Genomic DNA, 14999 nt, shown 5'->3' with positions numbered 1-14999 from the left:
TGGTTCCATATCAACCACAAAGGAAACTTCATATCCTTTGGCTCAGAAAGTCATAAAATCCAAGGAAGTCAAAGGTAGAATAGAAAAGTTCCACATATACCAAAATATTTACCACACTGTTGTTTGTGGGGGCAAAAAACTGGAAACACAGTGGGTGACCCTTTCTTATGGAATGGTTGAACACATTCCTTTAAAAGAACATAAAGGAATGTTACTGGACCATAATCAATAATGAAAAAAGCAGAGAAACATTAAGAATATCTTACATCAAGTGATACTGAATGTAACAAACAGAATGAGAGAACAATATCACACACTGGCATAATATAAGCAAAGACAATTCTAAAAGGAAATCAAACTCTAACAAATCAAAATCATCAATATCTTTGTCCCAGAAAGAAAATGACGACACACATCTCCCTCCTTTCGGTGGAAAAACAAATGCAGAATGTTGTGTACATAGCCAGAAATAGTTGCTATGTGAATTGTTTTTGCTTAAATCCTTTGGTTACTAGGCAGGATTCAATAAGTGAGGGTGAGAGCAGGGGATGGTGTGATGAATATCCGAAAATGACTGTGACATAAGTATAAAAGTTATCAACAAAACTTACTCTTAAAAAGTAAAGGAAGTTGACAAAATTGAAAAATTCTTTTTAACTACCATGGTTAAATACAAAGAGTCCTTGCAATATAAAATTTCGACAATTAAAACACAATTTCTGCGAATAACCTTAGATAACAGTCTGACAAAAGGCTTTTTAATTACTTAGAAAAAAAGATTCAAGTTGCAAAGCGTATGTACTCTTTACTATATTTACAACAGTAGCCTTCTTTTCAAGTTAGACTTTAGAAAATAGCATTTTAAAAGTACATTGACAATGCTACCTCCAGCAGCACTTCTTTATTTCTGTCTGCCATCTCAGATGTTTCCTTTTTCCCCAGAAGATAGTTCTGAAAGAGAAAACAAAGACATTAAACTTAAGTACCTAGAATAAAAAAAAGAGAAGTTTTGATGGAAAACCTGAAATTCTACATATATCCCTTTGTCACATACATGCTATTGCCTCTTTAAAAAAAATCTTTTCTGTTCCCTCATCACTGAAAACTACCTCCACCAGATGTCTGCCACTAGTCTCTTTTCCCCTCATCTATCCCTCTGTATTAGTTGTCTCTCAAATCTTTCCCCCCACTATATGGTAAACATTACAGATAAATAACAACTATGTTTTGGCATAACACATCATAATCAAACTTAAAAGGCACAAAAGGATTTTTAAAAACCTTATTTAAAGCAGTTGCTTAGTATATGGAAGGTCAAGTGATCTAGATTCCCCCAAAGTCAGTTTTTTACCTCTCTTTTTCTAAAAGAATATCATTTTATTTTTTTACATGTAAAAACAATTTTAAACACTCATTTTTTATAATTTTCTAGTTCCAAATTCCCATCTTCCTCCCTGGGAAGGCAAGCACATTGATAAAGATTATACATGTGCAGTCATGCAAAATATATTTCCATATTAGTCATGTCGCAAAAGAAAACACAGAACAAAAGAAAAAAAAAGGGAAAAATAAAGAAAACCAATGCTTTGATTTGCATTTAGACACCATCAGTTCTTTCTCTTGAGATAGATGGCATTTTTCATCCTAAGTCCTTTGGAACTGTATAACACTATTGCTGAGAATAGCTAAGTCATTCACAGTTGATCATTGTAAAATACTGTTGTTACTGTGTACAATGTTCTCCTGGCTCTGCTCACTTTCACTTTGAACAATTGATGTAAATCTTCCCAGGTTTTTCTGGAAGCATCCTGCTTGTCATTTCTTATAGCACAATAGTATTTCATCACAATTGTATACTACAACTTGTTCAGCTATTCCCCAATTGATGGACATGCCTTCAGTTTTCAATTCTTTGCCACCACAAAAAGAGCTGCTATAATTATTTTTGTATATATAGGACCTTTTTCTTTGATCTCTGGGATACTAGTGGTGGTATTGCTGGGTAAAAGGGTATACACAATTTGATAACCCTTTAATCATAGTTCCAAATTGCTTTCTAAAACGTTTGGGCTTGGATCAGTTCACAACACCAACAGTGTATTAGTGTCTCAAATTTTCCATTCTTCCTCCAACATTTATCATTTTCCTTTTCTGTCACATTAGCCAATTAGGTATGAGATAGTACCTCAGAGTTGTTCTAATTTGCATTCATCTAATCAATAGTGATTTGGAGCACTTTTTCATATGACTATAGATGGTTTTGATTTCTTCTGAAAATTGCCTGTTCATATCCTTTGACCATTTATGAACTGGAAAGTGTATTTTTATAAATAGACTCAGTTTTCTTTATATTTTGATAAATAAGGTCTTTATTGGAAAAACTTGCTGTAAAAAATTTTCCCCAGCTTTCCTTCTAATTTTGGCTACATTAGTTTTGTTTGTGCAAATCCTTTTTTAATTTCATGCAATCAAAATTACCCACTTTACATCCTGCAATGTTTTCCTTGCTATCTATCTCTTATTCCCTTATCCACAGATCTGACACGTAAAATATTCCATGTTCCCTTAACTTGCTTATATTAACTCTTTATTTCTAAATCATATACCCATTTTGATCTTATCTTGGTATATAGTGTGAGATGCTGGTCTATACATAATTTCTGCCAAACTGCTTTCTAGTTTTCCCAGAAATTTTTGTCAAAAAGTGAATTATTTTCCCATTTACTACTGTTTTGTGGACCTAATATAATCCACTGTTCCACCACTATTATTTCTTAGCCATTACCAAATTGTTTTGATGATTACCAGTTTGTAATATGTTTTGGGATCTGTACTGCTAGGCTAAACTCTATTTTAAAGAAATGAATCCAAGCCATCTCAGCCAGTTATAATTCCACAATGTTTTACTCAACTAGAAGTCTTAAGAGTTTCTAAAATTATTGTGAAAAGTACATTTTGTTAATAGCTTATAAAGCATAACTTTGATTCACGCCCTATTCTCAAACATTACTATTTTTCTGGGCTATAGGTTCACCAAGTCTTTTTTATGCTAATGGACTCTAAAAGTCTGACAGGTTTTACCAAGCAGGAAAGGCTGTGAATATGGACCAGGCAATGTATTGTGTTTTGGTTGCTAGAGGACTAGCCTATCTATGTAAGACTGAAAAAGCTAATCACCAGCAGGCTGATCCCTAGGTGATGAATTTCTCTGGCTTGAAAGACCTACAGAAATAGGTGGGGGGGCCCAGATTTGGCTCACTGGTTATGGTTTGCTGAATTCTGTATTAAGGCATGGAAAGGTCATAATCTATAGGAGCAGTCCCCATGCTAATGGAAATAACAGATCTTTTCAAGCATTTAAAGTGTGAAAGCCTAACAATATGCAGTCACAACAAAAGATTTTTACTTTCTCAAAATAAGCATTCTTCACAATTATTCAATAAAAGGATTAATTAGTAGAGATGATAATAGTTAACAATATTTTGTATATTAAGACAAATACTATTTACCTAATACTGCGATATTTCTCATTAGTATTAATTGAAATAATAGAAATTGGAAATTAACAGGTAATTTTACTTATTTAGCTGATTTTTTTCAAGTATAATATCAGTAAGTTTTCCTGATAATTGGGAAACGTAACCCCAATTATATGCTTAGGATTAAGATCTGAGAGAGAATCAGGAGGTGACCTAGTTGAATTCAACCTTTCCTTCCTCTTAAGAGATGAAGAAGTTTAGGCCCAAATGAGGTCAATTGACTTGTCCAAGGTCACACAACTAATCCATAACAGAGCTAGTATTTGAACCTAGGTCCTTTGACTTCAATTTCATTTTTATTTCTACTATAACACAGCTATTTCCCCCCATGGAAAAATACTAGTATTTGTAGCTATGAAGCAATAAAATCAAGTAAACACACTGAAATGGATAGTGTAAACAGAATTTAGTCAAGGAAAGGGGGTTTATGGTTCAAGTTCACGCAGCTCATTTTACAGATGAGTAAACTAAGACTCAAACTACAAGCAAAGTGACACAATTCTTCAACAAAAAGAACAGAAAATGAACATAGTATTTATATCAGGTGAAGGAGAATTTAATATCATTAGCTGGATCATCCAAAGAGCCTTCAACAGACAGAGATGCTACTTGATGTCATTTCTTGGGGAAGGACTAAGGAAAGATGTTCAGGCCCAGAGGCTACTGAAAAGCAGTGACTACTTCTGTCACCCTTTGATGTAGAGAAGCCCTTACCACTTTTGAAGGCTAGTGTTTTGATCCTTAGGGTATCCACACAGGCCAGAAAGTGAGTCATACTATAGTGCTATACACTTGTCATCAAACTGTCTATCTTTCAAAACAGTAACCTCATTAGGTCAGAACAGCAAATAAACTATATTTCAATCTTATAAGATTTTTCAGGCTTACCTGGGGATTTTTGAAAAGTGCATATTTTTCTATACGTTCCACAAAGATAAGCTTGTTTTGACTATCTCTTGTCCAGTTTAGAAGATTTTCAACTAAGTTTTCATGATCTTCAAAAATTCTCTCTGCCCAAATGACAAAGTTTTATTAGTACTTCATTGCCGTAACAATCTCAGAATTAGATTATTTTACATTACTCTATGACTCACTGAAGACTTCTGGGTAGGGAATGATGTGGTCTGAGCATCCTAATGCTAGATTCACTAGAAAACTAATGTATCTAGCAGCCTTAAACACCCCTTAAACAAAGGGGATGGAGGAAAACCTATAATAAACACTGTGGGAAATGAGTGAACTACACTGACTCCATTCTGGATCTAGCTCAGTTCCCTTTCTAGTCAATTATGGGATTAGTTCAATTTTTTCTTGTGACAAAACTTTATTCAACTATGGGAATTATAATAAAACTTTATTGCATTGTTTGAACCTCACCCTGTGTGGCTGGGAAGCTGGACCACCTCCACCTGTTGCTTAGAGATCCTTAACTAAGGACCTAGCATATGCTGACCAGAGACCCAGACTGATTCAAAGAGTTTTCTCACAATCATACATCTCAAGCAATTCATGTCTTATTTGAAAACTGGCTCCATTCTGGTTAATCAGTTATTGTTTCTATTTTCTTTTGATTGAGTATAGACATTTCTGATTTCTGAGATTTGTACCTGTTTGTTTGCTCTCCCCCTCCCAACTTGGAAAGTTCCAAATCTTTCCTCCAATTAAAATCAGATTAATATTGTATCCTAGTTAACTGTTTTCTTTTAATTAATTGTTTTTATTTGATTGTTTTTGATACATAAAAATTTGGTTCACTCTGTATTCAGGGTCTTTGGTAGGACTGGGGGTTCAACAAACTGTTTATTATACCTGTCTTGATAATAAATTATATCGATCAGACTGTTTCCTTGGTTATTATTAACTACCACAACAACTGACTAAATGAGTACTTGTATTCCTTTCAACTCTGAGAATCAAGATGTGGAGAAATCATTCAACAAATATTTAACGTATGCTATATGCAAGTCACTGTGGTACATACTGGAGGGGAAACAGGCTGGAAACAGATTATCAGGGGTCTTTGAGTATCAAGCTAAAGAGCTTATTTGGTAAACAGTGGGGAATGTTTTTGTTTTTGTAGGAAATATGAATGTGTTCAGAGATGTTCATGATGAAGATGAATTAGTTGTCTCTGCATACTTGATAGTGCAGTGTAGTACAGTGGAAAGAATGCTGGATTTGGACTCAAGGAAGCTAGCTTGAATCTTTTCGGACTGAACCAGCTTCTAGAGCGAAAGGTTTTTCTAGCTCTAGGCACCTAAGATTTGGCAAGGGAAAAGAATGAAGAAAAGTGAAAAAAATCAAAACCAGTCACTTAGGTGACTGGTGCTCATTAAAGAAACAGGGAAATCAGAAATAGCCAGTATTGAGGATTCTGGAATAATGATTGGCTGATATGGAATGAGACATAAGAACAGTCAACGATTTCTTAAATGAATTTGGATTACCTATATAAAACAAAGGTGGTTTAATTTTAGATGAAGCACTCATTGTAACCTTAGATTCATTATAACCTTAATATGGGGAGTATGAAATTTAGATTTTAAGCCTATGTTCAAAATACTATTTCTTAAACAAAAACAAAAAATGTTCTTAACTTTAAGTTATAGAAACAATAGGTGCTACACACTGAGACATAATCAGGCTAATAAACACTGTTAAAAATGAATAGCTATGAATAACAAAAGGGCATCTTACCCTAACTCTCTTAGACACTCTTGTCAGTTGGGTACTCCTCTCCTTAAAACATACTCACCCAAATCATGGTTTTCATTAAAATTTTATGGAATTTTGTGGTGGTAGTGATAGCATAAATAATATAAAACCACTATAGCACACTGTGGTTGAAGCAATTATTGCTATCTTAATGAAATAAATCATCACACATAGTAAATAGGTAGCCAATTCCTATATTGTTGAGATAATCTCCCAAGATGAGTTTTTTAGCTTGGGAAAAAAAGAAATTTTATTAAATAAATAATAGTATGATAAAGCAGCTGAAGGATAGAGAGGTATGATGAAAGAAGAAAGGTCAGAAAAAAAGTCTACTGGAAAAACTTTTCCAAAATTAAAAGCTGCTTTGTATATGGGTATGAATGTTTAATTTGTGATTCTTTCTAAGACCAGAATCTGTATTTTCACTTCTAATAGGGCTTTCATTTCTGATCAACAAAGGCAAAATAGTATTAATATTGCCATGAAGACATCAAAATATATTTCAGAGGCACTAGTATTACTTTATTTCATATGATTTTGGATTTAAGTAGGACACTGATTCAAATGCATTCCCACATCACCTTTGCCTCTTACAATCACTAGTTTTATTGCAACTTCATCTCAAGCAGCATATTGTACATAAGGCTGTTCCTGATCCTACAGTTGGAGCCTCCCTCTCCCCCCGCCAATTACTTTGCATTTACTTTTATATACTTAAACAATTACCTGTAACTTTCCCTGATAGAATACCACTCCTTGAAGGCAGGGGGTGTTTCATTTTGTTTTTGTATCTATGCCCAGTGTCTGGCCTTGTATCTGATATGTGAAAGGTACTTTAAAAATTACTGACCAATTGATCTATACTTAGAAAATTAGTAAATTATAGCACTGAATTTAACAACACTCAATACTCACCACCACCTATATATAGAAGGAAAAAAGAGGCTAATAAGATTCCCTTACCTAAACTAATTCCCAAAGGATACAAAGAAAAAATCAATAGTTACTAGCAATCTTAACAATGCTATTTAAATAAAAAAAAAGTAAGGAAACATAGGAGGGTAAAAACTTCTGGAGGGAAAAACTTAAGATTAGTTTCCTAGAAAATGAGTATTTATTTTGGAATATTTATTGATTCAGGGACTATACTAATAACAATAACAGCTAATATTTGCATAGCACTTTAAAAGTTTACAAAACATTTTAAATAATCACATTTGAACCCCCAGAATAATCCTGTGAAGTAGTTGCTATTATTTATGCCCATTTTATAGATGAAGTAAAAAGAGGCAGTAAGAGGTTAAGTAACTCACATAGGTTCACACAGTTAACTTAGTATCTGAGGCAGCATTTTAAACTCAGGTCTTCCTGGACGCCAAGGCCAAAGCTCAATCTACTATGCCATTTACACTGGACTTATATTACACTCTTATAAAAGCTAAAGTAGTTTCTGGTAAGAAATTTTATTCTTCAGTACCACATTAAGGACATCCTCCATTAAAATCATCATCATCAGATGATGGATTAAGAATTAGACAGGAGATTGGAGTTCATCTAATCCAATCAATCCTCTTTACAGAGGTGGAAAATTGAGGCCAAAAGAGAGGCAGCAACTTGCCCATGGTCACATGGGAATAACAACAACAATGATTTTTATGGAGTGTTTGATAGTTTGCAAAGCTATGTTATATGTTATTTTGTTTCATATGTTTCATGTTATTTCATTCTCACAACCTCCATGTAAGGTAGGTGCACTGGAGCCGGTACTCTTACTTGCTGTGCTACCTGGCCGCCCCAATAACCCACATACTCTTTTCAGTATAACCTACACTGTAGCACACTTCCCCCATTCTCCCTGGCTCACATGGTCATGATGAATATGAAGAGAAGGCATTTTCCTTCTTAGTCTGCTGTTACTTTGTGGAATGCCTATAGCCCTGCTCAGGTTTTCAAAAGCTATGCTAATGGAACATGAGCAGGAAAGCTCTTCATATGAGCCTGGAAAACTGTGTCAGGGAGATCAACTCATTTATATGTGCCAAAAGTCTTATCACAAGAGGACTGGTGGTCATTAGGGAACGAATATTTTGGCCAAATTAATTCATGAAACGTTGAAAGGGGTACAATGTGTATCCATAGATGAATGGATCTTAAATCTTTCAGAATTTTAAAGTGTTAAGAATATGAGAATTGCCCTACTGTGCCATACCCATCTATATTCTTATGGAAACATAGAAATATGTTCTACAAAGACAATTTTCTACTCTGATATCAACTTCATAGACTAGAAATGTTCTCAAATCATTCTATTTTCCACAGGCAAACCATTATGGATCTGTTATCCATGAATTTATCTAAATCTTTTAATAATCTATTTACCTGTACCATCTTTTGATAGTAAAAGCAGAGTATTCTTCTAGGGTAAAATGTTCTATAAAATCACCTATTAAGAAAATTGGAGGTTACTTTGGGTATCACTAACCCCTACTGCCAACTAGTGCAGAAATCCTTTATACAACCGTTCACATTTTTTGTTTTCATTTTGTTTTGGGCCCTCCTATCTTGTAAAGGAGAGAAGTAAAGGGGCTTTTTGGAGGGTCAGTCTGTTGCTTACCGACATGGAAGCTTTAACTGGCTTTGTGACTCCCCTGCTTCCAGGATGTTACTATACTAGTGCTGAATTTATAAGGACATCCTTATAAATGACATTATAAGTCAACTTTAGCCTCACCGTGGCTCAGAACTTCCAAATTTAAGAGACCCATAAGCCTCAGCCTTGCAACTGAAAAGCATGCACAACCACGTTCAGCTATATATTTCTAACATGTGGTCTCTGTTTGAATACATCTGTAGCTAAGAGCATGTTACCTCCAGAGACAGTCCATTTCGCTTTTTGGCAGACCTAAATATTAGAAGATTTTTCCTTATATTAAATTAGAAACTGCTTTTGTCTTAAACACCCACCTTCCAAAGGGATGCTCCTTTTTGCAAATATACTGGTATCTGGTGAGCAAATTTATTTACATTTCATCTAAACATTTTATGATTTTATTTGTACATAATGAATTACTTTGAATATTATTAACATATTCCTAAAACTATTAATTTTCTTGTATGTGATTTAAAACATACCAATAGTAACTTCTGAATGTCTCTCATTAAAATTAAAATGTTTTGGGACAGCTAGGTGGTGCAGTGAATAGAGCATCAGCTCTGGAGTCAGGAGGACCTAAGTTCAAATCCGGCCTCAGACACTTAACACTTACTAGCTGTGTGATCTTGGGCAAGTCACATAACCCCAAATGCCCCTCCAAAAAAATAAAAGCAAAAAAAAAAAATTAAAATATTTTTCAAAGGATTCATAGTAGACAACTGAGGTTATTAAGCTGCTTACATTAATTTTTATTTATGCCAGTGGGAAAACAGGAAACCTGTTATTAAATTTCTTTTACAAATTTTCAGATGACTTGTAGTCCCAAATCACATCTTATTTAGGTTTAAAATAATTAACTAATGAACTATGAATTGTTTTGATACAGAAATAATACTGGAGCAGGAATAAGGAAATCTGGGTTCTAGCTTCTATTCTTTTATCTCCCAAATGTCAATTCACTAGTATACATGAAGCTGGTCCTCATTTTTCTTTCTTTGGTCAAACTGTACTTGCCTTCTCACAGGGTTGTTTTGAGAATAGATAAAATTTGATTAAAAAAGTTATTTGTGTCCCTTCCTTGAACCACATAAAAGAAGCAAGAGGAATCTGGGGATGTCATGTCTATATACATGTAGATGTACCGGTGTACCTTGCTATTTTAGTGCAATAGGAAATATCTGTAAGATGATCACTTAAGTTAAGATGAACTTTATTAACTCAAATATGTAAGGTTCAAATAAAGAATCATTTGTGAGTCAATATTACCAAGATAAATTTCAAATTTGTTGATGAATTCCTGAACTTAGATTATTTGTTTGAGGAAAATTAACTTTAATAATTTTAGAGAGGGGTGAAAAATTTAAGAACACAACAGTTAGATACAACAACAGAAATAAGTCAGCTAAGATAACAAAAAATTATGTGAAAGAAAAAAAGAAAAACAAAAAAATGATGTGAAATTAAATATACACCATAATGGCTTCAAGATATAGCTTTAGAAATCTAAAATTACAATTAATACAAAAACACTTTTGAAATAAGGCCCTTTTTATACTCTTAGTGATGACTGACAATAAAAGGCTCCTATACGAAGAGGAAATTTAGTCAATAAAACTGTCTAAAACCTTTAAGAGGTTTTCCATTTATCTCTGAAAAATCATATGTAAGCAATATAAGCATAACCATAGTAGGATAAAATAGTTGGTCAATTGTACAAAATTCTAAGAAAATATAGTATTTTTTGTGTTTTGTTCTGTCCACAATAAAAGCAAAGACACGAGTGAGATGGTATGGATTATAATCTTGTATTATGCTATAATCTAAGCAACAATCACACAAATCAGATGCCATAAACATAGGGGGAAATCCAAATTATGAAAAAACTGCAAGTAAATTTATAACACTAAGTAGGATTTTTAAAGTATGCTTTTATAGGGAGTAAGATAACTGAGCTTACAAAGATATATAAGGCTGGTATGACAAAGTTACTAACCCATTTGTAATTCGGAGATGGTCTCTACTAGTGACCAGTCTAAGCTATAGCCACAGTGTGACTTGTCCGTGAGGTTATCCAATACTTGTCTCACTGTCTGCCTCTCGTCTACCATCATTGTTTTAGAGCTGTCATCAGACATGTGGACTCTAATCACAAGCTGTAACAGATAAGAAGAAAGTTAAAAAACAAAAAACATGAAAGTCATTTTTTACTAGTAACAATATCTAAATAAAAATTAAACTTGTTGAAAACCTATATCCAATTCATATAAAGTAAATATACATACACAGACAATCTCATTTGAGTTTTATAGCAATCCTAAGATGTTTTATTATACCTGTTTTGTAGATGAGGTTCAAAGAGCCTTAGCCAAAATTAAAACTATGGGACAAGGGTTGGAAGCCTTGTGACCAGCATTCTTTCTACTATACCAGGCTGCTTCTTAAAAAGAAAAAAAAAAACCCTTAATGTATCATCAACAACGAAAACCTTTATCATCCCTTTTACTTTATTGGCTTATCTGCCCTCTAACATCTGGCTGGAATCAATTAAATTGAAGGAATGTTGTTTCTTGGAGGGGGAAAGGAATGAAAAAAATTCATGGCAGGTCTTTTTTATTCAAAGAAAGAAGGATATAGAGTTCAAAACAAGATAGGGTAAATATCTTAAAATAGATTCTTATAGGACTTGTATTCTTGAATTATTCTAAGGCTTTTTTTAAAAAGGACACGTTTTGGTTGAAAATTAAGGAAATGATCTTCATGCATTCCATGTTCTAACCAAACTGAACTCCTAGCCATCTCCTAGCCATTTTATCCCCTCTTCTATCTATACATTTACACAAGGTGTCCCAGATGCCAAATCCCCAACTCTGCCCCCAGGAATCCTTATCTTCAAAGTTCAGCTTGGGGCTAGTTCCTCAGACAAGTCTTCCCGGAGCTGCCCCATTGTCTACACTTATCTTTGTCATACAGGTTTTACCTCCTCAACACAATATCAGTTCCTTAAGGACTCTATTTTCAGCACCAAGCACACTACTGTACATACTGCAGACACTTTATAAAGTTTGCTGAATTTGTTGCAATAACTAGAAAATTGTATTAACCAGAAAAATTTATTAAAAGTTTATCCAAGAAAAGTAATATGTGCCTAAATGTCATCAAGTGAACTGGTACAAACACATGCTTCTGTTATCTTTGCTTAGTGATCTTGAGCAATCAGAAAAAAAGAATGAGAGGCACTGGTAACACATGAAACAACTTGTGTTGGCTATTACCATCTGCAAGGTATATATACCTAATCAATTACCTAAATTTAGCAAGCCTTTTAAGAGTTCCAAACTGGTTAATGTAATAAACGGTCTGAGAAGTTCCCCCCTCCCCCAAAAAATTAACATCCATCACTTCAAAAGGTATGTGACTGCATCAGTCTAAGCATAACTAATGCTTTAGTTAATAGTTACATGTTGCTGTTGTACAGAATATTTATTACCTTCTCTTCTTTCAGTTTGGTATACAGACCCTGTCACAGCTTCTAGTCCCCTGGCCAATTGAACACACTTCTACTTCTATGCTATTCTGACATACAGTTCACAAACATACAATAAAAACGCTTCCTTCTGAAATTTTCATTGGGCTCTATTTTCTTTATAGTTTAAGAGAAGGGGGGAAAAAGCAGCCCTAAGTAAAAAGTCTGGTCTGAAATAAGCAGTGAAATAGAAAAAGTTTATATTAAAACTGGCATTGTGGAAAATCATCTAAAACAATACGGAGAAGCTAAATAAGGACTGAACTTCCCCCCCCTTAAAGCATACATGTGTGTATAATGTCATATAAATGAGGTTCCTGCTCTCTAGTGACTACTGCATTTGTATTCATATTTTTAGTTTTCTGTGTGAAATATATGAAGTATCAACTTCTGACAGTTTCCTATAAAATGGATATTATTGTCTTCTATTTTAAAAGAATGGTAGAAGTAATTTAAAAAATTTTAAATATAGAAAAAAACATTTGTTAGTCCCTTAAAAGTAACTTTAATTTGCTCATTGTTCCAGTGCCTAGCACATAGTAGGTGCTTAATATATGTTTACTGAATTGAATTGTCAACAATCCTACAGGTAGGGGCGGCTAGGTGACACAGTGAATAAAGCACTGGCCCTGCAGTCAGGAGGACCTGAGTTCAAATCCAGCCTCAGACACTTAACATAAAACTATCCATGTGACCTTGGGCAAGTCACTTAACCCCAATTGCCCAGCTTTCCCCCCTCCAAAAGGCAAAACAAAACAAAACAATCCTACAGGTATACTATCTGATTATCTACAAGGATTGTACTGAAGCACACAAGGCTGAAATTATGAACCAGGCTGTTAGTCTATGAGATTAGGGTATCTCAAGAAATATTTATTTCAGAAATACTTTAAACTTGCTTTTCTTTATTAAGACACCCCCCAAATCCACTATGTTGTAGCAGACATTTTATAGATTAATAAAACCCCAAGCCAAGCCAAAGCCCCAGGCCACCTTTTTCACTTGGGCTTCTTTAATCTTCTCCAGGGCCACTCTGATCTTTTCTGCCTTTACTTTGGCAGCCTGTTCTTCCTGTAAACATAAGACAACTGAGATAAACAAATGCCCAGAAGATTAGCAGACATTTTGAAATTTAAACTAAAAAAAAAAAAAAATGCTTAGCGTTAGTTTGGGAATGAATTTTTAAAAGTATACAATTTCCCTATGCTTAAATGTATAGGATATATATTTTGAAAGAAAAAATGAAAATATGGATGGTTATTTATAGAAGATAACTTTTTACAAAATCTATCATGGCCAACAGACTAGGTTCATTCATCAAAAATTAATTAGTTTTGTAATATGGCAGTTAAATTTATATATCCTAAGATTATACTAAATTCGATTCAATCAAAATAAGACCATATAGTTTAATTATGGGGGAATATATGGACCCAAGATATTACAAGCCAAAGCATAGTTTTGATTTTATTTGCTGACAAATCTTTGCCCTTAATGCGACCCCTCTGAATTTAAACTCTCTGCAAAGGAGAGCAGCTGAACTTAGCTAACTTTTTTCGATTATATTGCAACAACATTCCCAAGAAATTCTATTTATAGGAAATAGCAATGCCCGTCTTTCTTATGAGTATAAAAACTACAATACAGGCATATTTCCATTCTAAAAAGAATACAAGTATAAATATAGTCTATTACATTAAAAACAGGACCTAGGTCTGCCCCTGCTTTTAAAGTTCTTAACTTTCTAAGATAGTCAGTTGTACTTCACGTTAGTAAATTCCAGTTGATCTGTATTCATCCTTTGCTAGATTAAAAAAAAAAAAGTAAATTGTAAAAGAATGTCCAAAATACTCAATTTGGTGTTTTGGGAACTTCTTAGATAAGTATGTCTAAAAAGCACACAAAACATTAGATTAAAATGACCAGGATTTAAATATATAGTTTAATCACTGAAAAATTTAGTTTTCCTAAAAGAACATTCTATACACTAACATCCATACTTACTTGTAATGTCCAAGAACAGGCCATGTGAAAACTGTAGCAGTAATCTCCAAATAAAAAAAAAAAACTTCAAAAAGTAAAACCTAGCTAGTAAAGGATGATTTAAAAATTTTCTAAGGTATCACATAGGTGAAGCATCTAAAGAAAAACTTTAATTTTATTACTTAATATAGGATTCAAGAGGAAGAAAGCCCAAACTTTTCAATTCCATTGGCTCCTTCCCTCTTACCTCCCTTCTAATTCCCAATTGACCCCTGTCCCAAATACAGCCTAGATTACAGTTAGTAAGCATAGCTAAGTCCTTCAGAACAGTAGTTAAAGAAAGTTTCTATTAAAGTACTTGGCTCCAAAAACAATTCATACATTTTCCTTCATTAAACATCAGGTCAATGGAAGTCTGCCATGTTTAACAGAGCTGTCCCATGCCTTTGCACAAGATTTTGCTGTAGCTGAAACTACTTAACTCCTTCTTAGCAGCTCCTCTTTTCTTTACCTGCATTATTCTGCACTCTAGGTTGCCTCCTTTTCATGCTTTGTATTTACCATTCTATTAGACAGTGAAGGAGAG

At 33.8% G+C, this 14999-nt stretch overlaps 1 protein-coding gene across 4 annotated transcripts in view; it reads right to left on the bottom strand.

Moving 5' to 3' along the window:
* Window positions 1–14999, bottom strand: part of RAPH1 (Ras association (RalGDS/AF-6) and pleckstrin homology domains 1) — a 117206-nt gene that overhangs the window by 26955 nt on the left and 75252 nt on the right. For all 4 annotated transcript variants that reach the window (XM_069075309.1, XM_069075308.1, XM_069075311.1 and 1 more), the window contains 4 exons: window positions 13424–13501; window positions 10901–11060; window positions 4428–4549; window positions 886–951 (listed from right to left, as the gene is read on the bottom strand). In XM_069075309.1, the coding sequence (XP_068931410.1) occupies window positions 886–951; window positions 4428–4549; window positions 10901–11060; window positions 13424–13501 (426 nt within the window). The remainder of the gene's footprint in view (window positions 1–885; window positions 952–4427; window positions 4550–10900; window positions 11061–13423; window positions 13502–14999) is intronic.

The sequence above is a fragment of the Petaurus breviceps genome, unplaced genomic scaffold, assembly GCF_028583685.1.
Source record: "Petaurus breviceps papuanus isolate PSGF00001 unplaced genomic scaffold, PetGlider_PUasm1.0 90903, whole genome shotgun sequence".
NCBI lineage: Eukaryota > Metazoa > Chordata > Mammalia > Diprotodontia > Petauridae > Petaurus > Petaurus breviceps.
This window is presented reverse-complemented; position numbering and strand designations above follow the sequence as displayed.